This window comes from Paramisgurnus dabryanus, chromosome 8, assembly GCF_030506205.2.
Source record: "Paramisgurnus dabryanus chromosome 8, PD_genome_1.1, whole genome shotgun sequence".
NCBI classification, from domain to species: domain Eukaryota; kingdom Metazoa; phylum Chordata; class Actinopteri; order Cypriniformes; family Cobitidae; genus Paramisgurnus; species Paramisgurnus dabryanus.
In genome coordinates this window covers 3236820-3262370 of record NC_133344.1, presented here as the reverse complement: position 1 = coordinate 3262370, position 25551 = coordinate 3236820, and the positions used below count along the sequence as shown (strand labels likewise).

General features: G+C 39.8%; 1 protein-coding gene across 4 annotated transcripts; it reads right to left on the bottom strand.

The window, feature by feature from the left end:
• Positions 1-3238: 3238 nt before the first annotated feature.
• LOC135771687 (uncharacterized) lies at positions 3239-19960 on the bottom strand. 4 transcript variants are annotated; one of them, XM_065282043.1, is made up of 20 exons: positions 19862-19960; positions 19391-19449; positions 18863-18973; positions 18639-18698; positions 15350-15428; positions 13221-13303; positions 12781-12897; positions 12577-12693; positions 12372-12491; positions 11690-11725; positions 6151-6211; positions 5949-6058; positions 5754-5828; positions 5572-5676; positions 4869-4976; positions 4682-4786; positions 4268-4351; positions 4115-4189; positions 3935-3976; positions 3239-3814 (listed from the first exon to the last, which is right to left on the bottom strand). In XM_065282043.1, exons 1-20 carry the CDS (start codon positions 19881-19883, stop codon positions 3500-3502), a joined length of 1884 nt encoding a protein of 627 aa, XP_065138115.1. In that variant the 5' UTR covers positions 19884-19960; the 3' UTR covers positions 3239-3499. The 4 variants fall into 4 exon arrangements, with proteins under 4 accessions (XP_065138115.1, XP_065138117.1, XP_073671508.1 ...); XM_065282045.1 differs by having other exon boundaries at positions 3239-3811; XM_073815407.1 differs by having other exon boundaries at positions 3935-3978; positions 4120-4189.
• Between the last annotated feature and the right edge of the window lie 5591 nt (positions 19961-25551).

Genomic DNA, 25551 nt, shown 5'->3' with positions numbered 1-25551 from the left:
CTGAACATTTTACTTTCACACATTGAGTTATTGTGAGACATTGACCTATAACAGTGCATGAGGTAAATTGTCAAAATGAAAACATGTCTAAAAGAATAACTTCTGTTTAAAACACACAATATACATACTTTCTCAACTCATCTGTATTTTATATGTATTACAGTCTATTCTATTTAAAGCTTACAACTTCACATGAGAAGTCTTCAGTCTTGATTTAATCCTGTAGAAACAGAGAAAGAGACAAAATGTAAATGTAAATAATCTCTACATTTTTTTTTACAGTTTTCCAATTACATTTATCAGCAGAATCTGTGTTTTCTTTCACAGGTGTATGTTTGTTTCCCATTGTAGAGAACTCTGTCTGTCATTATTGAGATGAAACCAGTTGTTCAGCATTACAGGGGCGAGTCTTCAACAGGTTTACAACAGGACTAAACCATACCATGTAGTAACTAACTAGATTTAAACAATTTTAAAAACTATTCAAGTGATATAACACCACAGAGTTAAATAAAAAGAAAAGCAACATTTAAAATCTTCCTTCATTATGCATACCACTGAGATATTCTAATATATGTGATATTTTTCACATGCATTACATGCATTGATTTTTTTCTCTCTCTTCTGTTGCTGTGTCTCCATATGTGTGATATTTCTGTAGGGCTGGGGCGTATCTATACCATGCAACAGACATGTATCAACTGGCAATGAAGTATATAATTTATTAACAGGCCTAATGCAAGGTGAAAATGTTCATTGTTGCAAATACTTTCACTTTCTGCAGTGTCACAGGTGTGTGTACTATCCTAACACTAAATAAAAATTTTATTTACCTAAAATAAAAAAACCATTATGACAAACCATTCATTAGATCATGACTCATTGGTTCAGGTAAATGAATCACAATGAAGTACAAGATTTACCCCATCACTTGATGAAGATGAAGATCTGCGTCCCCGACCATGCCCGTGTCCATGTCCGTGTCCATGCCCGTGACCGTGTCCATGCCCGTGTTCGTGACCCTTTTTGTGTTCTTTGTCTTTCTTCTTGTCTTTGCACTTGTCTTTATCTTTGTCTTTACACTTGTCTTTGTCTTTATACTTCTCTTTGTCTTTATCTTTGTAATCACCCTGAAAAAGACATGCATAATAACAACATTCATGTCAGCTGATGGTTGTTCAATTGAAAAAAAATAGTAATACAGTGGATTATACTTTTAAATTTATACTTAGTTTTGAGCAAATATTAGTTATAAGACAAAGTTAAGCAAAATAATTTATGCAAATAAACCAACACATCTCTTACAAACAGTACATCTCAAATAGTTCAACAGATAAGCTTTGATTTTTCTCATTCTGATTTCAAAAGATAAAAATGTGCCTATGTGTTATTAATTCATTTGGTTAACTATTATTAGTGTACTTGCCAACAAATGACTTCTTATCTAACAGATTAATCTGATTTAATATCATGGGGTCTCTTTCACGTGAAAATGATGTAGATATAATGTGATAAGAGTTATGAAATCCTATTTGATATTTTCACTTCTGTTCATGTAATTATTTCTCATCATTTAGTAAAAAAAAAACTCATGGGCTGAGATATTTGTCACACATGATGCTGTACTGTATGAAATCTGATACTTTAATATGACTGATGCTATTATAATAGATAAATGTTATCACCTTGTCTTTGCAATCTTTGTCTTTGCTCCCTTTATCTTTATCTTCTTTCTCCTTTTCTTTATCTTTGTCCTTTTTACCAAACCCAAAGATGCCCTCCACCTCGTTCCCCTCCGCCTTCTTCACTTCTCCTTCACCTCCAACAGCTAAAGAAAAACAGAAAATAAAATAAGAATCTGTTTCACATTAATCTATACAAAGATTACATTTATGTTGAAATGTTAAATCTGTTTACCTGCACCCAGATCGAAGTCCATGATGAACAAGTTCGCAGTGCAATCTGATCTGTTTTATCACAGTGAGTGCAACGTGTGTTTTTATTGAATTCACACCCGACTTCCTCCACCCATCTGTGTGTAAAAACATCCACACCCAGATACACCTGGGTAATTAAATAAGGAAAGGCCTAGAATAGATCATGAATAATAATGAAGTAAAGGGACACTCATCTATCTGATTGGCTGAAAGGAGGAAATAGATTGGTGGATAGTTTAGTACTGTACTTTATCAAACCTTACAACATCGTGATCACTTAAATGATTTACTCTTGCAAAAATACATCGCTCCACTAAAAGGGCAGATATGAACAAGTTTGTACTCACAAAATATAAAACTACTTTCACAATTAAAATGGTCTTAGACATAAACTGGATTAACCAACAAAACCAGTTTATTTCCTGACTTCCCCATAAGCACAGTTCAGGTATCATTATGACATCTTTACACGTAAAAAGAGCTGGGGTGTGTCAAAATACTCTTTTAGTCAGAAAACTGTCTGATATCTGACAGGATTAACCAGTCACAGAGTTTCAGAGTCTGTGATTTATCTAAAGATACAATCAGTGTCGAATTATGTCAAAGATTATGGGAGGTCCCCTAGCTAAGAATTTGATTTATGTAGTATTTTGATTTAAATAAAAACCAGGAGACCCCCTTATTTATATCTCAATGCTTATATATGAGGTCTGAGACCACCCCAGCCCCCCCCCCCCCTTCAATTCGAACACTGGATACAATACATTATAGATTGAACTCATTCATATGACAATAATGCAACATCGGAAACGAAGTTTGTCTTAAACATTTACTGTAAAAATTATACAATTACATACTGTACTGTACATTGTAAAAAATGCTGTAATTATGCAGCGGGTTGCCAGTAACTTACTGTAGAAAATAAAGACTGAAAATGTTTCATGTTCATTTAACTTTGAACAAACTGTTGCCAGTAAATAACATAAATGTAAAATCTACAGTAAGTTACTGGCAGCTACAGTAATATTGTAATTTCTACAGAATTTTTTTACAGTGTATATAACTATGGTAAGGTTTTAATGCTTAATATTTATGATTTCTTTTTCAGAAAACTCTTATGATTTTACCATATTGCTGTATAATATAGCTCTGTTAGTCATTTATAAAAACTTCATATAGTTTATACTTTATATTTAAATGGTTTCTTCTCCACAGAAAATGTTTTCTGAATATAAACAGACATGCTGGTATTTTTTTCATAATGTTTTAATCTGCAATTTTTCCAAACACAAACAGACGTGAGGTTAAAATCGGGCTTGGATTTATTTAATTTGTGTTGCATCCAGAAATCTCATAAAAACACATAAATAAAAGATTTTCAGCAAATGATCTAATAAAAACAAATGCTTTGTGTTTCTATTTAAACACACAGTTTTAATGGCACTTTTTGCAAGCTCACAAAACGTCATTTGTTATGTTAATATGATCTTTCTTAAGGAATGAACAGGTGTGTCCAAACCTTTGACCTCTGGTGCAATACTATGTTATTTTGGTATGTATCTCTAAGATCTGTAAGGTTTAGGACCTCTAAGTATATCATTAGATCTGTGTGAAGTATATCTGGAGGTGACAACAACAGGCACTCGTTCCATCTCCGATGTGATTCTCTGTGGATGACCCATCAGGCTTTCCATGGGTGTAAGATGCCTGGAGGAGGCGCTGCTGTTCTCCCGCTGAACTTCAGAGGACACAGCCTGAGATCCCTGACTGTTATCTGTTGTACTGAGAGAGCCACCACCAAACCCTCCTCCATCCACTGAGAGAGACTGACCTCCATCAGTCTCCAGCGCAGATTTCTCTTCTTCATTTGATTTCTTCTAAAGTGAAATAAATAAATAAGATAAATATACAGCCATCTATAAATAAGGAAAAGCAAGAAATCAACTTTTAAAATCGCTCAATATTTTCTAGTAAATGAACACTAAGAGTTGGTTTACCTGTTTGACATCATCATTATCTGAAGCTGATGGTTTAGAGTCCTGAATATAAACAAAAGCAGGAAGATTGAATTATAATTGTATATTATTAAGAGAATGAAGGTACATAGATATTTTACTTTGAAATGCTAGACATTGCTGTCTTATCCCTAAATCATCAGGTTTAATATGGAACATCACCTTCTTCTTCTTCTTCTTGTCTTTCTTCTTATCCTTTTTCTTCTTGTCTTTTTCATTGTCAGATGAGCTGGAGTCCTGATGCACACACAAACATTTATGATTGACAGAACAAGAAAAAAATGCACAAATAAAAGGATCTTTATAGTTATTCACCTTCTTTTTCTTCTTCTTCTTCTTCTTCTCTTTATCACTGTCTGAGGATGAACTGCTGTCGGATGATGAAGATGAGCTAGAATCCTGAGGTGAAAAGTCAAGAGGTCATGCAAATGATTTTGGCAACCCAGGGTATCTTACTAGGCATAATTCTACTCGTCTCCTTTGAGAGAGACTTATTTTAGGAACACATCAATGTTTCTGACTCAAAATCAAACATACGGCAACTCAGTAAGATCTCAGTAAAAGCACAAATCTGTTTCATAAACACCAGCAAATCTCAGTCTGCATCTCATTATCAATGACATAAGACACACTTTTCTTTAATTATGTACTTACTGTACTGTAAACAAATAACAACAATTACTTTTGGCCATGACCCCGCAGAGGATAATTAATGAATGGCATAATTACTTTTGCCTTCTTCTTCTTCTTCTTCTTCTTTTTCTTCTTCTTCTTCTTCTTCTTGTCCTTCTCGCTGTCAGACGAAGAGTCGCTGTCTGATGATGAAGATGAATCCTGCCAGGAATAAGAATATACCTGTGTGAAATCTCAGGTAACGTAAATAAATTCAATAAATGATTAAGTAAATCATTTTTACCTTTACTTTCTTTTTCTTCTTCTTTTTCTTCTTCTTCTTCTTTTTCTTCTTGTCCTCCTCACTGTCAGAAGATGAAGAGGATGTGTCTGACGATGATGATGATGAATGCTGTCAGGAACAAAAAAAGATTTCAGTCCAAGTATTTAAAATCAGCGGAGGCCGGTGACTTCTCTTGGTCGTGGCACAAATTCAAAATATGTGTTTGTTGCATCATGTTAACCATTTTTGATATGTGTTTTGAGCATCATGTCAAAATATGAAAGGGTTCACGTTCACAAAATACTCGCAACACTTAACACTACACTCTCATTACACATGAGATTAAAGACGGGGTGCATGATCTCTCAAAGCCAATGTTGAAATTTAAAATCACCTAAACAAACACACCCCTACCCCAATAGACTCTGGACCGTCTTTTGATAGACCCGCCCCACACATACGCAACCCAGGCAACGATGTTGGTTTAGACACGCCCCTTACTGCTGATTGGCTACAAGTGTGTTTAGGTTCCCGGCCCAACGTTTTCCAAAGTGATTTTCAAAAATGATACACGTTTTACTTCCCGCGCCGAACACATATTTTGACATGACGGGCTAAATACATGTTTTGACAAGCTTCACACCGCGTGCCCTCGAAAAAGTCATCGGCCGCCACTGTTTAAAATACAGATCTACCATCTTAGAAAATAATATTTATTATTTACTTTCTTCTTCTTTTGTTTCTTTTTCTTCTTCTTTTTCTTCTTCTTCTTCTTGTCGTCTTCGCTATCAGAAGAGGAAGATGAGCTGTCTGATGATGAAGATGAATCCTGTCAAGAACAAGAATACACTGGTGAAATCCCATGACAATGTAAATAAATACAATAAATAAGTAAATCATTCTTACCTTCACTTTCTTCTTCTTCTTCTTTTTCTTCTTGTCATCCTCACTGTCAGAAGAGGAGCTGTCTGATGATGAATCCTACATGTCCACAAATGTGCATGAATAACAACATTCACAATCAAGTAGAATACGTGAAATATTCTCAATAAATAAAGTAAATACAACAGCGATAATAAAGCTGCTTTATCTGAAGCTCACCTTATCTTTCTTCTTTTCCTTCAGTTTCTTCTTTTTGTCTTTCTGTTTGTCTTTGCCGTCCCCTGTATTCTCATCAAACACGTGACCGCTCGCAGACTCAACAGGAAGTGCTTGAAAAGACAGGAAGTAGATTTGTAATGATCACGATTATAAATTTTCAAAATAAAGAGACTTAAATATGAGATAAAAACACTGAGCTCACCAGATGAGGATGAAAAAGTTGCCAAACCGTCCTCTGATAGTTTCCCAGTTTCTTCATGTTTCTGTGTTAATCAATCAAATCAAGTCTTATATTCTGAGTCGAATTCGATACGATTTTATTTCTTAAAAGCTACAGCGCATCATTCAGTGGCTTTTTATTAAAACTATGAGAGGAGCAACTCCTCAGCAATAACATATATCGTCTGAGAGTTTTCAGATGTTCCCCTTCGAGGGAACTCGAGCTGCGTCGCCGAAGCTACGCTATGGGAACGCCCTCTGCGTGATTGCGTCTGAAGCACGTATGTCAAATCAGTCCAATGGTCAAGTGACACGTCATAGGCGGGTGACGTGGGAACCAGGAAGCTATAAAAAGAGCACCCGGCAAGCCAACTTCAGCTCTTTGTGCCTCAGCAAGCGAGTGTGTGTCATTATCATGTCTAAGTCCAAACAAAGTTTTAAGGAGTGTGCTTCCCCGTGTCCTCGTTTCATTACGAGCGAGGACTCGCATCGTCTTTGTGTTATGTGCCTCTGGGCACAACACGCACGATCGTCTCTTGAGAGGGGTGGTTGTGCACATTGTGATAGGATGCCGCTCCGTACGCTGCGCTCGAGGCTCGCACTCTTCGAGGAGGGTGGTGAGCCGCGTGTTCCCCACGGTTCTGGCCCCGCTGCTGCCGAGGCAGAGCGGAAGCTGCGATCGTGGGGATCACAACTAGATCTCGCGGACGAGCTTGGGACGGGTCTTCCCCTTTCTCAGCCTTCACCCGCGGGATCTAGTGCCCCGTCTCTGGATTCGGAAGCCCGCGCTGCGGTTTCTTCCGCCCAGGGCGGGAGCCCAGATTTGCATTTATCGTCGTCCGAGGAAGTCGATATTATGTCTGTGGACGTGGTGGACGCTGAGGAGCCTTCTCATTCGTCCCCCGCGTTCGATGATTTGATGGAGGTTGTCACTAATGCCGTGGCTCGCTTAAAATTAGACTGGCCGGCGGAGACACAGAGCGCGCGTCCTCAGAGTATGCTAGACGAGCGCTTTCTAAAACAGAAACCTCAACCTTCGCGGCGCAACATGCCTTTCTTTCCTGATCTCCACAGCGAGCTGTCGAGATCATGGAAAGCTCCGTATTCAGCCCGTGTTCATACCCCTCACGCCACCATGTATTCCAACATTGTGGGGATGGGTGAGCACGGATATTTAACGATGCCCCGGGTGGAGCAGACGCTTGCGAGCTATCTCTCCCCCGCTGCGGCGTCATCATTAAAATCGCCTTCGCTTCCCACGAAACCGGTTAGGTTAACCTCATCTTTAGTGGGTAAAGCTTATAAGTCTGCAGGGCAGGCTGGGGCTTCACTGCATACCCTAGCTGTCTTACAGGCGTACCAAGCAGAACTGCTTAAAGATTTAGATACCGAGGCGGGGGGTACGTCTGATGTATTTAAAGAGCTTCGTCGAGTCACTGATGTGTCACTCAGGGCGATTAAAGAAACTGCGAAAGCCGTGGGTAGATCGATGGGAGCTCTCGTAGCCACGGAACGCCATTTATGGCTTAATCTGTCTGAGCTTAAAACCTCAGATAGGGCTTTTCTCTTAGACGCGCCCGTTGCGCCCTCCGGTCTCTCGGAGAGATTTGCGGAGGCTCGTAAGCAGTCGGCGGCGTTCGAACGCTATCTCCCCCGCCGTGCTCTTGATTATAGGGCTGCTGGGCGGGAGCAGCCATCGACATCATATAGAGCATCGCAAAAACATAGTGTTGCCACTCGTGGTCCCCCTCAAAAAAACTGGGGTTCGGGCGGTCGCACTCAGACATCATCCAAGCAGAAAACAGACCTGAGGGCTGTTATTATGGCGAGGAAGGCGTCGGCTAAAAAGAAGTCCTGAGGGACGTAGTGTCATATTTCCGAGGGCAGCCCCCAATCGGGGAGAGCCGGCAGTCACCTCACAACACGGTGCCCGTCTCTCCTCGATGCCCTCGGGATGCCAGTGTGTTAACCCCGCCGCAGTGTGTGTTTCGGGGCACAGCGGCTTCATTTTCTTGTGTGCCTCGTGCGCGGGGCACGCAACACCTCTCTCCGAGGAGGGAGGCATTAATATCACCCAGGTTGAACCCTGCCAGTTTGGTTCAGGGCACCGGGAAAAGTTTAAGCAGTACACAAAAAGCCAGTCTCGAGAGGCTGGTCCCCCTTATAGAAAATTTGGCAGCGTGGAAACTCCTGCCAAACGTGTCTCAGTGGGTTCTGCAAATAATAGAAAAGGGTTACAAAATTCAGTTTTGCAACCAGCCACCCCAATTCAACGGCGTGTTATCTACCATAGTGGGTGCTGGGCAGACTCTAACAATGGAACAAGAAGTAGAAACTCTCTTGTGCAAGGAAGCCATAGAATGTGTTCCTCCTCACAACAGGGAGTCAGGGTTTTACAGCCGCTATTTCATAGTTCCAAAGAAAGACGGGGGGTTACGTCCAATTTTAGATCTACGTCATCTGAACCGGTCTGTTGCAAAACTAAAGTTCAAGATGTTAACTATAAAGCAGATCGTCACACAAATCAGATCCGAGGACTGGTTTGTGACGATAGATCTAAAAGACGCGTATTTTCACATATCTATCCTCCCGCAACACAGGAGATTCCTGAGGTTCGCCTTCGGGGGCGTGGCTTACCAATATCGGGTTCTCCCTTTCGGTCTATCTCTGTCACCCCGTACATTTACAAAGTGAATGGATGCAGCGCTGGCTCCATTACGACTCCGGGGCATCCGTGTCTTAAACTACATAGACGATTGGCTAATTTTAGCCCAATCAGAGAGTATGGCAGCGCAGCATCGAGATGCTGTGCTGACCCACATGAGAGAACTGGGGTTAAGGCTAAATGCAAAGAAAAGCATGCTCTCTCCAGTACAGAGGACAGCTTTTCTTGGCGTTATATGGGATTCAACGACAATGCAGGCACATCTGTCCCCTGCTCGTGTGGAATCCATTCTTTTAGCTGTAGGCAGAGTGAAGTTAGGCCAGTCACACACTGTAAAACAATTTCAGAGGTTGTTGGGGCTCATGGCAGCAGCGTCCAATGTGATACCCCTTGGGCTGCTTCACATGAGACCACTACAGTGGTGGCTCAAAACCAAAGGGTTTTCCCCGAGGGGCAACCCGTTCCGTCTGATCAAGGTCACGCGCAGATGTCTTCGTGCCTAAGGTTGGGAAGAGACCATGGTTTCTCTCCCAAGGACTGATGTTGGGGGCTCAGTTCCGTCGAGTTACGCTGACAACGGATGCTTCCCTCACAGGCTGGGGAGCAACTATGGGGAGCCATCCGGCTCATGGATTATGGGGGGCCAGACAGCTCAGCTGGCACATAAATTGCCTAGAGATGATGGCAGTGTTCTACGCCCTGAGATGTTTCATCCCTCACCTGCGGGGCCATCACGTGTTAGTCCGGACAGACAACACGTCGGTAGTCGCGTACATCAACCACCAGGGGGGTTTGCGTTCACGCCCTTTGTACAAATTGGCGCGGCATATCCTTCTGTGGACACAGGGGAAGTTGCTGTCCCTCAGAGCAGTGTACATTCCCGGGTGTCTGAATCAGGGAGCAGACGTCCTGTCGAGACAGGGGCTGAGGCCCGGGGAGTGGAGGCTCCACCCTCAGGTGGTGGAGTCCATCTGGAAGAGATTTTACCAGGCGGAAGTGGATCTGTTTGCGTCCAGAGAGACGACACACTGTCCGCTATGGTTTTCTCTCACACATCCAGCACCGCTGGGACTGGATGCCATGGTTCAGCCGTGGCCAAGGCTACGGCTGTATGCTTTTCCCCCGATCGCTCTGCTCCCGGGAGTTCTGGAAAGGGTTCGTCGCAACAACGTCCGCTTGTTGTTGGTTGCCCCACTCTGGCCGAACCGAATATGGTTCTCGGACCTGGTGTCCCTCCTCGACGGCTCACCTTGGGAAATACCCGTCAGGAGGGATCTCCTCTCTCTGGCGGGTGGCTCGATTCTTCACCCCCGCCCAGAGTTATGGAAACTGTGGGTCTGGCCACTGAGGGGGCCAGACTCATAGAATCTGGTCTCTCAGCTGAGGCTGCTGAGACCATTCTTCACTCCAGAGCTCCCTCCACGAGGAAGCTTTATGCCTTTAAATGGAGAGTTTTTACTTCCTGGTGCAGCAAACACCTGCATGACCCTGTGAACTGCCCAATTGGTACAGTCTTGGAGTTTCTGCAGGAAAAGTTCACCGCAGGGTTATCTCCTTCTACACTGAAGGTGTATGTGGCGGCCATCTCGGCTTACCATGTTCCTTTGGTCGGGCAATCCCTTGGGAGAGACCCGCTGGTGGTTCGCTTCCTTCGTGGCACTCGGAGGCTGAGGCCTGTAGTCCGACCCAGGGTCCCAGCTTGGGACCTGGCCGTTGTGCTGGAAGGTCTGTCCTTGGCTCCGTTTGAGCCCATTGAGACCGTTCCAGTCAAGTTTGTGGCACTTAAGACAGTACTTCTGTTGGCAGTCACTTCTCTGAGGAGAGTGGGTGACCTTCAGGCCCTGTCGGTTTCCCCTACGTGCCTTGAATTCGCACCGGGGATGGTTAAGGCTTTCTTGTACCCAAGGCCCAGCTATGTGCCTAAGGTACCGACTAATGTGCCACGACCTGTCGTACTTCAGGCCCTCTGTCCTCCCCCATTTAGGGATAGGAATCAGGAAAAGCTTAACTTGGTGTGTCCAGTGCGAGCACTGGATGCCTATGTTCACAGATCTTCTTTGTGGAGGAGGTCTGAGCAACTGTTTGTGTGCTTTGGCTCGCCCAAGAAAGGCCTGCCGGTGACCAAGCAGACACTCAGTAAGTGGATAGTTGAGGCTATCTCTCTGGCTTATGAGACCACTGGACGGCCTTCACCCATCGCCGTCAGGGCTCATTCTACTCGGGGTATGGCAGCCTCCAAGGGCTTGTGGCTAGGGGCTTCAATGCAGGATGTCTGTGATGCGGCAGGATGGTCCTCTCTGCTCACATTCGTTCGGTTTTACGAGTTAGATGTTGGTGCTACGCCTGGAGCCCAGGTGCTCATGTCTTAAGCTGTGCGCGTTTTTACACACAGACAGGCATTTGGTAGTATGGTGTTTTGGTACATCGTTCCCATAGCGTAGCTTCGGCGACGCAGCTCGAGTTCCCTCGAAGGGGAACGTCTCGGGTTACGAATGTAACCATTGTTCCCCGAGAAGGGAACGAGACGCTGCGTCTCCCTGCCATACTCCCTGCATCCCTGTCTCGCCTTGCTTCAGCACAATTTAGCTGAAGTTGGCTTGCCGGGTGCTCTTTTTATAGCTTCCTGGTTCCCACGTCACCCGCCTATGACGTGTCACTTGACCATTGGACTGATTTGACATACGTGCTTCAGACGCAATCACGCAGAGGGCGTTCCCATAGCGTAGCTTCGGCGACGCAGCGTCTCGTTCCCTTCTCGGGGAACAATGGTTACATTCGTAACCCGAGACGTTTTCTGTCTGCTGTTGCATGCTGGGATTGAAACTGTAAAGTTGTGTCAAAGCACTAATGTTCTTACCTTTTCATCTTTATCTCCATCACTGCCCTCCGAGTCCTGTGTAAAACAGCGATGTGTTAGAAAGACTTGTGAATTTGATTTTAACACTTTGGCACTAAAGCAGAGCTGAGCCATCAAGAGATGTGAGTCACACACACGGTGAATGTTATAAAGACTTTAGCTCAGTCATTACTGTACAACACATCCAGATATAATAACTCTCTATAAAGAGAAAAATCACACACATTTTTTTTCATTCACTCATTTCTGTATTAATATAACAGGAAAACTTTAACCTATTCCATGCTTATTTACTTTGATTATATTCATGGACAGGGCAACAACTCATTACTCCTGTCCTGGATTATATTTTTATAAAAATAATTTGGAGATGAATGTCATTTCATATTCACTTTAAGTAATCTAAGCAGTATGCAAATTATGTCAAAGCTTATAGGTGGTCCCTGTGCCAAAACTGTTATTTTATTTTACTTTTGTTTTAAACCAAAATCTTTTTTGACAAATAATGGATAGTATCGCTTTGTGTATTTTAATTTAAATAAAAGGGGACCCCCAATTTATATTTTTGTGCTTTATAGGGGGTCCCTCAAGGCTTATAGGGGGTCCGGGACCCCCCAGCCCCCCTCCATTCAAACAGTCCATATAACCAAATCTTAATGAAATATAAATAACTACACTTCACCTTTTTGTCCTTTTTCTTCTTCTTGTCCTTCTTCTTTTTCTTCTTCTTGTCTTTCTTCTTTTTCTTCTTCTTCTTTTTCTCATCTTCACTGGAGCTGTCAGATGAACTGCTGCTGGATTCCTGACAGATAAACATATAACAGATGAGGATGTTCAGCTTTCATGAATCAGCAGCAACATACAACAAATACTTTCTCTACAGGAACCTTCTTCTTCTTCTTCTTGGTCTTCTTCTTTTTCTTCTTCTTCTTCTTCTTTTTATCATCTTCATCACTGTCAGAGGATGAAGATGAGCTATCAGAAGAGGAAGATGAGCTGGACTCCTGAAATACACACAAATATTGAATACGCTTTACAATCAGAGATACTAGAAGATAAATATACTCTTTCATTCTTCTGTGGCTTCATACCTTCTTCTTTTTCTTCTTCTTTTCTTTCTTCTTCTTTTTCTTTTTATCTTTCTTTTTCTTATCTTTTTTCTTTTTCTTCTGGTCATCTTCATTGTCTGATAAAGACGCTCCTGAATCCTGTGAGGATAAAGCACGTTCATTCACCCATTAAAACAAATTATTCAAGCCCAAATTTGGGTACACACAGACTGTATCTGAATATGAAATGTGCACAGTTTTATACTGTATCTTCATGTCTATCTGTCCTGTAGAGAATAACTGACTGTGTTCGGTACTCTGTATCATAAGTGCTGTGTTCTCATCCTGACGTATTTACTAACGAACATCTGACAACTACCATATCTTAAGGTGAAGAACATCTGCTAAATATTAAGGAATGTTTAAGTGATATCACGCAAATGCTCTTTATTGATCTGTCAACATGAGAAATTTAAAATTACTTTATCTGTCTTTAGTTTCTTCTTCTTCTTCTCCTCTTCTTTGGGTTCTCCTGCAGGAGTTAAATCAGCATCTCCCTCTAAACCTGATGAAGAACAAACATCACTTCATCAAAATACCAGTGAATGCAGAACTAACATACTACACATACATACACTCACCTAAATGTTTACAAGGAACACCTGTTCAATTTCTCATTAATGCAATTATCTAATCAAACAATCACATGGCAGTTGCCTCAATGCATTCAGAGATCTCCTGAACTCCAAACTGAATGTCAGAATGGGAAATAAAGATGATTTAAGCAGTTTTGAGCGTGGCATGGTTGTTGGTGCCAGACTGGCCGGTCTGAGTATTTCACAATCTGCTCATTTATTGGGATTTTCACCCACAACCATTTCTAGGGTTTACAAAGAATGGTGTGAAAAGGGAAAAACATCCAGTATGTGGCAGTCCTGTGGGCGAAAACGCCTTGTTGATGCTAGTGGTCAGAGGAGAATGGGTCGACTGATTCAAGCTGATAGAAGAGCAACTTTGACTGAAATAACCACTTGTTACAACCGAGGTATGCAGCAAAGCATTTGTGAAGCCACAACACGCACAACCTTGAGGCGGATGGGCTACAACAGCCGAAGACCCCACCGGGTACCATTCATCTACACTACAAATAGGAAAAAGAGGCAACAATTTGCATGAGCTCACCAAAATTGGACAGTTGAAGACTGTAAAAATGTTGCCTGGTCTGATGAGTCTCGATTTCTTTTGAGACATTCAGATGGTAGAGTCAGAATTTGGAGTAAACAGAATGAGAACATGGATCCATCATGCCTTGTTACCACTGTGCAGCCTGGTGGTGGTGGTGTAATGGTGTGGGGGATGTTTTCTTGACACACTTTAGGCCCCTTAGTGCCAATTGGGCATCGTTTAAATGCCACAGCCTATCTGAGCATTGTTTCTGACCTTGTCCATCCCATTATGACCACCATGTACCCATCCTCTGATGGCTACTTCCTACAGGTTAATGCACCATGTCACAAAGCTCGAATCATTTCAAATTGGTTTCTTGAACATGACAATGAGTTCACTGTACTAAAATGGCCTCCATAGTCAGATCTCAACCCAATAAAGCATCTTCGGGATGTGGTGGAATGGGAGCTTCGTGCCCTGGATGTGCATCCCACAAATCACCATCAACTGCAAGATACTATCTTATCAATATGGGACAACATTTCTAAAGAATGCTATCAGCACCTTGTTGAATCAATGCCATGTAGAATTAAGGCAGTTCCGAAGGCGAAAGGGGGTCATACACAGTATTACTAGTATGGTGTTCCTAATAATCCTTTAGGTGAGTGTATGTTAATTAAATACCTCCACTTCAAATGCACTTAATCCCATTCAGAAAAAACACTTTGTTGTCAGAATCCACTAAATGCCACGTCGACTTTGTGCAATTGTCCTCCAAGTGCACAACAGATGAACTAGATGAACGACGGAGTGCAAAATGACCATGGATTACATTCAAACTTGTGTCCCTTGTGAGTACGTGGACTTTAATACAACCCGAATGTGGCAGTGACATGGACCACAGCGCCATCTAATGTGTGCTTCAGTTTCTTCATTTTTACACCATGCCTCTTTCTAGTTGCATCTTAAGAGATTTTGCAAATGAAAATATAGGCATTTTAATGTCTGATTAATAACATTTTCATTGCCATTAAAGTAAAATGACTGAAACTAAACATAAGAGCCTGATTAAAAATGCTTTAAAAAATTAACAAAAAACATGCACTTAAGAAGGTTTTGCATTGGACCTCTTCATATACTATTTAGTGAGTTAATTAAGTACACACTTATAGTGTCATTTTTGAAAGAGTACTGGCCCAGTGACAGCTACCTTTATTTCCTTCTTAACAAAGTGTACACCATTTGGCACACAGCTAGTGTTTCATTCTGAACATGTGAGACACACCGAGTACAAAGAGCCCAATGCATGATGGGTAACGGATTCCAGGCGTTGAGTCACCAACAGAAGGAAGTTAAAATGAACTGAAATAATTCAATGAATGTTGTTCTTATTCAGGTCACAACCTCACAGGTATGTACACACTATGTACTAAATCTGTCATACCTGTTTCTACGAGAATCACAGACTCTTTCGTCACGTTCTCAGCTTTCTTCTTCTTCTTCTTCTTTTTCTTCTGTTCATCCTGTAGAGAAGCGTGTGCATTATAAGCTGCTGGTGTTTTGCATGACACGGTTATGTCATGAATCATATGTTGTTGTTGTTATGTGATAAATACAGTAGCAAGAACAGGAATGAACTGGTTTTCTACAGTGATTTGCCATAAAATTTGATCTGATCCTCATCTAGGTCACAACAGTAGACAAACACAATGTGTATAAGCTGACAACACACAAATAATTGAAAAGTTTAACAAAATATCCTACAGGATAATGTCAAGGTGGCTGTCCGCCAGTTGAAGCTCAGTAAAAGTTGGTTGATGCATGCATGACAATGACCTTAAAGTGCACCTATATCATTGCTAAAAACAACGTTATTTTGTGTATTTGATATAATACAATGTGTTCTCGTGGTTAAAAACACATTGTTATCAGCATACTGTATATTTTTGTAGTTCCAGACTTCACTGTCTTCCTGAAACGCACGGATTTTAAAAAGCGGTGTGTCCATGATTGGCCAGCTAATCTGTACGTTGTGATTGGCCTGAATACCTCTGATGTCAGCAGGAAATGTGACGCTCCTTACTATGTTTCAAAGATTCGCTCAGAATGCAATGCTAACAGGAGTTAACTTACAGGGAAAGTAATTATGATAATGTCGGTTTTCTCAAAGTCATCCAACCTAGGAAGTAAACTGTTGCCTACAATACATGTGTTTGTTGTAGTCCAAAAAAAAGATTTAGATCTCTATCTTACACCCTGCGCAATGCAGCACAATGCGCGACGGAAGTGTCTTTTGCTAGTTTCCACCCTGCGCAATTATCATTTTCACGTTTAGCGCCACATTGTATAAATAGCAAATGCATTTGCGCCCCCCTTTTTCCACCCATGGGCGTTCTGGTCTGAAAACGAGGTGTGTTCAGGCGCATTGTTGGCGCATTGCTATTTTGAGGCAACTAAAATAGACTACGCCATTGACCAACAAAAAACTGCTTTAAAGTCAATGGCGCAATGTGTTTTATGTTATTTAAAGAGCGCATTAGTAATATGCGCCTATAAACGGGACGACAACGCGGGTTTGCTTATCACATACATGAATGCGCAGCAGCACAAAAACGCTTTTAAATATGAAAAATTAAAGGATTGAATGTTAAAGATTATTATTGAGTCCCTTGGACATAAATGAGGACTGATTATGAGACGTTAAAGGCACAAAGAGCTGCTTCACCTGCAGCCTGGTAAGTAAATAAATGCTTTGCTTTAAACAAATGCATCTGATTTCAAATGTTTTCTTATAATGCGACCTCACGGATCTATTGTATATGATGACTCTGTACCTTTGGATATGCTGAGATGAGAAACATTTTAAGTAATGCTTAAAAAAACTGACGCTGTCCAAGTGCTGAAACGTGCGGAGAGCCGTTTGTAAATTCTAAATAAAGTATTTTTAGAGTAAAAACCTTTTCTTACATACTTGTAAATTATGTTTTGATGATATTGGATAGCCATACATTTAAAGCAATTAAAAGCCTGCTTTTTACTTCCATGACTAAAAGAAAACGGGTTTTAAAGGTTTTATAAAAAAAATAACAATTTCAATACAAGTGAAAAACAACACAATTATTTAACATTAATCTTAAACTGGGGATCTTCTTTAAAAGTCATTTTAGAAACTCTGTCATCTAAATAAGGATTAGACATAGCGCCAGTGCAACTGGCTTTTAAAGGGGATGAGAGCTGAGACTCTCATTGGTTTATTGCACGTTACGCCCAAAATACTCCCATTACTCATAAAAAAATAGGACCAACCCTTTTCGACCATGCGCTCGGCGCACAAACCATTTTTCCCGTCGTTAAATTAGCAAAAGTGGATTCGGACACGCTCAATTAGACTTTGGACATTGCGCTTGGATCGTTATAGGGCCCTCAAACTCGCGTCATTGTTTACTTTGGGGATTGTATCTTTTGCATATCGTTAACATGTACTAACACACACTTACACACCAAAGGAAATGTAAAATCGGAGGATAGGTGCACTTTAAGCATCGAAGTAAATCCACCACAGACTGGCTTAACTTCAAGACCCAAGTTTAGGTTTGTCTTTTTTCAGATTTCTTCCAGCTAAGAAAAACTGATAAATTTAATAACCAAATATTTTCTAAGAACATGAAGCAATGTATTTGTCTATGTCTGTGTACAACAGGTTCAAGTTACACAGAATTAAGTATTATGCTGCAAACATCAAGTCTTAGGAGGTTAAGAAAAACAAAATGCGTCATTTGGAGTGGCCTAGTCAAGCCCAGACCTTAACCTGTGGAATGACCTAAAGGGAGCGGTTCACACCAGAAATTCGACAAATTTGTTTGATGAACTGGTTTTGTAAAGGGAAATGGGCAAAAATTCCTTCTGAACAATGTGCAGGTCTGATTTATAACTACTGAAAGTACTTGCTTGAAGTAATTGCTGCTTAAGGAGGTTCAACAAGCTTCAAACGACACAAGAAACTAGAAATACTTGTGTGTTGTCAGCTTATGCACATTTTATTTGCCTACTGTTGTGATCTAGATCAGATTTAGGATCAGATCGCATTTTATGGCAAATCACTGTATAAAACCAGTTCATTTCTAGGGGTCCACCAACTTTTTCTTGCCACTGTACATGTTTCATAATTCAAAATCAGTCATAAGACACGCAACAACTTTGTACTGAGGTGTTTGTGTGCCACACGGCGTGACTCACAGTCACATTTACTTCCTCTTTATCAAAACGTCCTTCATTTTAAAGTTTAGTAGTCAAACCCATATGACTCAACATCACCCATAACAGAGGTTTTACCAAACACTGATGCTGTTTTTTATTTCAATGAAGAATGACATGAATATTTTTTGAGAAAAAGAAAGTCATACAGGTTTGGTGAGAAAAGCAGGTGTAGCTGCTGCTTACAAATGTGTTTTTGCTTTGGGGTCAATATGTGCTGTTAAATCCTCAAAGCAATGCAGAAGTGCTTCGTAAAACCGCAGGTATTGTGTTTGATCATTTGTCATTCTTAATGTCAGCATTATAACACAGGTGCATTATGGGTAATGTCTAACAGCATGGATTAAAACACGTTAAAAGATGTTTATATGATGTTTCCAAAACAGAAGAGTGAATAAATATAATCTTCTGTGATCTCATTATGCTTCAGTGTATAAGCAAACATATCATTGAACATAAAAGTAGAAAATAACATCTACCTCACTGCTGTCACTATCTGAGGATGAGGAAGAAGATGATGATGATGATGAACTGGATTTCTGTGTGAAGAAGCAAGAATGATTGTACAGGTTAACATGAATGATTGTTGCAAGGATGTAGAAGTGATACCAGGCTCACTATGCACAGCTAAAACAATTTGACTGATAATTAAAAATTTAGTAAAATGATCATTCATTTAATTTTACAGTTAGCATTAGGCCACCTTGCTTCTTTTCTTCTTCAGTTTTTTCATCTTCTTCTTTTTCTTCTTCTTCTTGTCATCATCCTCACTGTCAGATGAAGACGCAGAGCTGTCACGTGACCATAGGTCATCCTGGAGAAGAGAAAACAATGCTTATATCACAGACTCCTTATCATGTTACAGTTTGCTTTGGAGCGCCAGATTACATTTAACAAAAGCCTTGAAATTAAAATTGTTTAGGTTTTAATTTACTGTATATTTTTAACTTTGATGTTATCTATTTGTTATCTTAAAATTATCTTCTGCCAAATAAGTTTCATTTAAATTTTCATGTCAAATATATTCTTGTTTCCAAAGTATTTACAAATGTTTGTCCAATGTTTTGTTAATGTCATAACATTGGCAATTTTGATAGTTACAGCAAATGCTCATTTTAAATTGCCATATTCACTATTGTGTTTACAATTTTTATGTCCAAGCTGAAGATTTAAACGAAACTGGACCTTTGATATACCACATCCCACCCTGCACCTGTCTATGTTTATGTACCTTTACACCTGGAACGGGAACCAGCTGAGACACAACCACGCCCCCTTCTGGCAGCTCACCTAAAAGAAGAGTTATAGATGCAAACGTTGCTGCATTAAAAACAATTAACAAATAATTTGGCAACTGTGTGACAAATTAAAGTTAATATAAGCTAATTTAAATGAAAAGCACATAAAAAGCACACGAAATATTTATTTAAATCTGTTAAAATAACTTTGCTGGCGTATGTTAACTGCTAGATATCTTTCAACTTCCTGTAATGTAAAAACATTTTAAAGTAGGCTATGTCACATTTAAGGGGTATAATTATTGTAAATAATATTGTAAATCGATAAATACTATGTTTAAATCCACAGTTTACATCCGGATTACAAATTCCACTTTTGTGTAGCCTATTATTGAATTAGCATATGAAATGAACACTCTTTTCAGTTATTTAGTTTTATTATATTTATATTAGTTTTAAATTACCTGAGAGCTCACTAGCCTCCATCTTTCCTCCAGGTGAGTTTATCCCACGATCTCAATACAACCATGTTCATTTATAGCTGTGCGGCGCGTGTCTAATGAATATTCATTACGCAGGGAGACGTTCATGAGTGAGTGTGGCTCAGCTGTCGAATCAACGAACGCAGCCGTATGAATATTAATGAGGATGCCGATCTAGACATGCAGGCATGTGACCAAGCAAAGTCAGCGCATATAATATGCAATAGTTAAGGTTTGGTGAGGGTTACACACAGACATAACTTGTTCTTCATATTGGTGTAATAAACTAAACAGCTTTAGTATCACGTAATATTTTTACCATGCACTGATGTTTCACACCCTTTATAAACACAGAGAGCTGGTTTGACTGTAAACACGATTAAACATGCTGTAACATAAGCGTCAGAAGCAAAAAATGTGGGTGGGTCCAAAACTGGAGTAGATGAGATTATTTTGTATTCTGGTGCTTTTTAATGAAACAATTGCTTTTGTGACCTAAAAACTTTGTTTATTTTAGTCTGTTGTGGTTATGAAGCAGGCGAAAGTAGTAAAAACATGAAATGGAGTTTAATTTATTTGGACTCTAAATGAGGCAAGGGAAATGGATTTGAGGAAGCAGCAGCGTGGAAGTCAAGGCTGCACCTAAAGTCGAACGGAGTTTAATTTATTATGGCATTTTTCTAGTGGAATGGATTTGACTGACGGCACCAGCACTAGGCCTTATTTAATTAGAAAATATAACTAGTTTTAACAAACCCTTACTAAAAATATTATTGGTGTGCATTTTGAGGCAAAACAAAGGGCTGATGTATTTTAAGATATGTCAGTGCAAGTTTTTTTTTAGTTTGGACAGCTCTTACATTTATTTTAGTCTAGAACTAGTCTATCCCTGTCTGGGAAACCGCTCCTTTAAGTTAACTTGTTTCGCATCATTTGTGTGTGAAATTAAGACGTGAATATGTTAAATTTGCTGGCTTTAGCAAGCTTGTAGTCTCAAATAAACGCCAAAGTTCCGATTTTTCAACTTGCACGATTCACGCGAATCATGCGTTACCCGAGTCAAATGGCCAAAATGCTTAACTGGCACAACGTCATTCTCTCTGCCTCATTTGCTTGAAACATGTCTATCGTGTCTTTGCATTGACTTTAAATGTAAATCATTTTTGCTTAACGCTTCATTTGCGTCTGGTGTGAATGCACCAAAATGGTTCCGACACCCATGCTGTTAAACACTAACAACAGACCTGAATGACGTGTAATGTGTCACTTTTGCAGTTATTAATGTAAAATTACAGAAAAAAAATATTTTTGTATTGCGGAAAAGTTCTATAATTTATTGTGCCCGTTATTTTACAGTATTTTTACAGCACCCCAGCTGCCGAAATTGTAAACATTTTAAATGTTTTTTTTACATTGTTAATGTAAAATTACGGGAAGAAAAACTATTGTATTAATTTTTTCTGCCTGTTATTTTACGGTATTTTCTGGCACTCCCAGGTGCTGTAATTGTACAATTTTTTACAGATTTTTTTACAATGTTAGTGTAAAATTACAGAAAAAAAAAACTGTATTTTTGTATTGCGAAAAATTTCTGTAATTTATTTTGCCCGTCATTTTACGGTATTTTTCTGGCACCACAGCGGCTGGAATTTTACAGCTTTTTTACAGTGTTTATGTAAAATTACAGAAAAAACGTTTTTTATTTTGTTTTTTTTTTGTTTTTGTATTACGGAAAATATCTGTCATTTATTGTGCCCAATATTTTACAGTATTTTTCTGGCACCCCAGCTGCTGGAATTCACATGCGCACGCAGAAGTTTCACACAGTATATACAGATAATGACCATCCATCTCATAAAAACACAGACCGCATCCCAGAGGTAGTGATGCAGTCCTAGTGTAATGTGCCATTTAACATGGGTCTTACATCTTACTATTGTAATGTAAGTTGATTTGGATAATAATGCTGTGCTTTAGCATATTTTAGTGCCAATTAGTGCTAATGGTTTAGTAATGAAACGCAAAGCAGTGGTATTTACACACGAGATCCCTTTGTTTACACCTGAACTGCACTTGAACCCTAAGGGGTGGTTTCCTGGACAGGGTTTATGCTAGTCCCAGATTAAAATAAATTTAAAAACACTTTGCATTGACATATCTTAACATATATCAGTGCCGTTGTTTTGTCTCAAGATGCACACCTGTATTGTTTTTTTTTGTAAGGTTTGCTGTAAGGTTTGGTAAAAACTACTTAAATGTTCTAATATAACTAAGGCCTAGTCCCGGATTAATCTAAACCCTGTCCGGGAAACCGGCCCTAAATCTTGCAAAACTTCTCTGCTTATTCTGTGAGGTCCTCCATCTCCTTTGGTGCATTAATAACTTATGCCAGCACAATTTTAAGTAAAGATGTGCAAGCATTTCCAACCCACTCATTCTACCCGAGGCCAAGCTTCGTGCTCTCAAGGTGAATTGTGGGAGTGCCAGTGCTGTAGGGAAAGAGCTTATCAAGGTCATTAATAAACTTTACATTTCTCTACTTTGTGCACTGAGGTATATAAAAACATTTATTTCAGATTCTGGGGTTTGGATTAAGGAGGAAGTCACCTTTAAGCTCTGTGTTATAAATGGCAGTATATTATTTGTATGCTGTATATATATATATATATATATACTGTATGCATTTGGCAGATGATTTGATCCAAAGCGACTTACAGTGCATTACCAGTAATACAGTATAGGTTGCTGCAAATGCAATGATCTGCCGCCGAGCTACACAACAACCCAGAGATATATTATAGAAAAAATATTTAAATAATAAAAATTTTATTCATGTCACATTGAAAGTAAAAACGTTGTATGCAGTGGCGGAGCTAGACTTTTAAAACATGGGTTGGCAAAGGGGTGGCAAGGTGTTATTTTGGGAGGTCAATATACAAAGTGTTCAATTACACTAAAAATAAATTATTATCTACAAAATGTATATAGATTAAATTAAAGTTGTTTATTTTCCAAAATGTACACAATTATAGCCTATATGTATTAAGTATACAGCAAAAATAGAACAACTGGGATCTGTTTGGCCCTGATCTGTACCTGACTTTTGCTTCTTTAGAAAGAAGTTGGTAATATTGCTTTTTCTCTTCATCTGCTGTCCCCAGTGGCGGTTCTACACGGAGGCCAAGGGTGGCCCGTGCCTCTGTAGACATCTCCCTGGCCACCCCTGTGGCCACCCCGTGCTGACCAAATAAAAAAGTATATATTTATTTTGATTTTACACGCGAGCGCCAAAAGCGGAACTAATGCGACGCAACGTTTTACACGGGCAAATTAGAGTGGCGCACCCAACCACTGTAGCCGCCTGTGGGTGCTGCTCGGCGAGTGTCTCAATTCGTTCCCAACCTCCCGATGTTGAGAATGTGTATGCAGGTTTGGGCACTGGTAAGGACTCTAGCTCACTTCACATTGGGACACACTGTTCACTTGTTCTCCTGTGACGTGGCTGCGTGTTGTGTTCATTTACAGCTGTTACTCATCAACAACCGGCAAAACCAACATCTCACTATCTTTTTAAAGTTTACACATTGTAAAAAGCGCTGTAATTATGCTCTTACATATACGTGCATAAAATTGGAGGAATATAATTAAATGTTTCATATAATTTTTTTTACAATTTAAAATAAATATTATTTTAAATGTTGATTAGATTGTGGTCCCTAACTGTCTAGCAATGTGTGTTTATATGTAAACTAAAACAAACGTTTGTCTTTATAAAAGTTTGCATTTCATAAAGTTTATTGAGTAGGCTTGCATGCTTTTCGGTTGGGGGGCTTTAGAAAAGAGCCCAGCTCCCCTTTGCACCTGCACTCACTCTTGTATTAAATAAAAAAGTATATGATTGTAAAGTAAAATAAAGTATACGGGGTAGTTTCCCAGAAAGGGACTAGTCCTAGACTAAAATAAATGTAACAGCTGTCCAAACTGAAAACAACTTGCAATGCCATATCTTAAACTACAGGCCTAGTCCTATCTTAAACTAATTCCTGTAACCACCCCTATAATCTTTAAATATAATTTCTTGCCATTTTTTTATGTGCCCCTCTGGTAAAACACTGGCCCCTCCTTGGCCCCCCTAGTGAAATTTGTCTAGAACCGCCACTGGCTGTCCCTAAAGGAAAACTCGTTTACACACCCCATGAAGAAACCAAAATTTGGAACATTTTGCTTGTTTTTATTTACCATAAGCACACCGATACTAATAATACACATACTAAAGTAATAGATTACGACAAATTCTGAGTATTTTGTGGTCTAGCCTATTTGACAACACAAGGAAAACTGCTTAAAGATGTCTAGACATGTTATGTTAAGGGAGAAGGGATTAATTTAATTATCATTTAATTTAATCATTAATTTAATGATGTAAATAAACTTCTGTCCCTCACATTAAGCTAAGGAATGGCTTCAGATGACTTTGTGAAATTATAATCCAACCCTCTCAGACCCAAGTCACCCAAACTGGCGTGAAAAAAGCACGAGGCGCCGAAAAGCGCGCTGTTTACAGTACATCCCTGTACTATGTCCACTACCGCGAGAGCGATTCGCGAAATCATACGGAGGAGTTTGCTGTTAAGTCGCTCTCGTGGAACTTTGACGTCACCGGCTGTCGGTTCTTGTGCCGCCGCATGAAGTCAAACAAGCCTAATGAAAAGTGTAGCAGCAACAGCACGCTGCACACTTGTGCGTGCTGCGCATTCACGTCCGCTGGGAGATTTGAGAAATGTTCGTAAAAATCAAACAGTGTTATGTTTTCAGCGGGTGGCAACTGTGGCAAGGACTTCGTCTGGGGTGGCAAAAAAGTTTCACGTGCGCGCGCGATAGTTTCACGCGAGCACGCGATAGTTTCATGCGAGCACGCCAAACTAAACTTAAAAAAAAATTCTGCACATGAAGGTTTTCCGTGAGCACATGAAAGTTTCACGTGAGCACATGAAACTAAACTTTAGATTTTTTTACTCCAATTTCACCTTAGGGGCTCGGTACTTTTGTACATACTTATACATTTTATTTTTATCCATTATACATTTTATACAAACTTTTATATTTTGGACAGTTTGGGTTGTAAAATTAGAAATGCATTTGTTGCCCCTGAAATACATTTTAAAATATATGTTTTTATATGAAGGTTAAAACTAAATATATTTTCACATTTAACAATATATAAAATGTATACAAAATGTATTTAGCATATATTTAAAACAGATTTTTTTGCCAAATATATATATATATATATATATATATATATATATATATATATGTGCAAGTGCAAACAGCTCTCAACCAAAAATACTTTTAATATATAACAGAAACACCCTCGAGGGGGTAAACAAATGATTATAAATGATTACATAAAACAAGGCAGACCAAGACAGGACCCATGACGGTGTCAAACGTGACACATACACACAATGATCCGACACAGGACATTGCACACAAAGGCTTCAAATAGGGTCGAACTAAACTAGGAAACAAAGACACAAAGATGAAGGGTGTAAACTTATAATGAATAATTAACAAGGAAATTAGGGTGCGGGGTCAAGACTTAAGACAGGAGAGCACAAGGTACACAAAACATAAACACAGGCCATGTGACTCTCCAAACAGATCTGTGC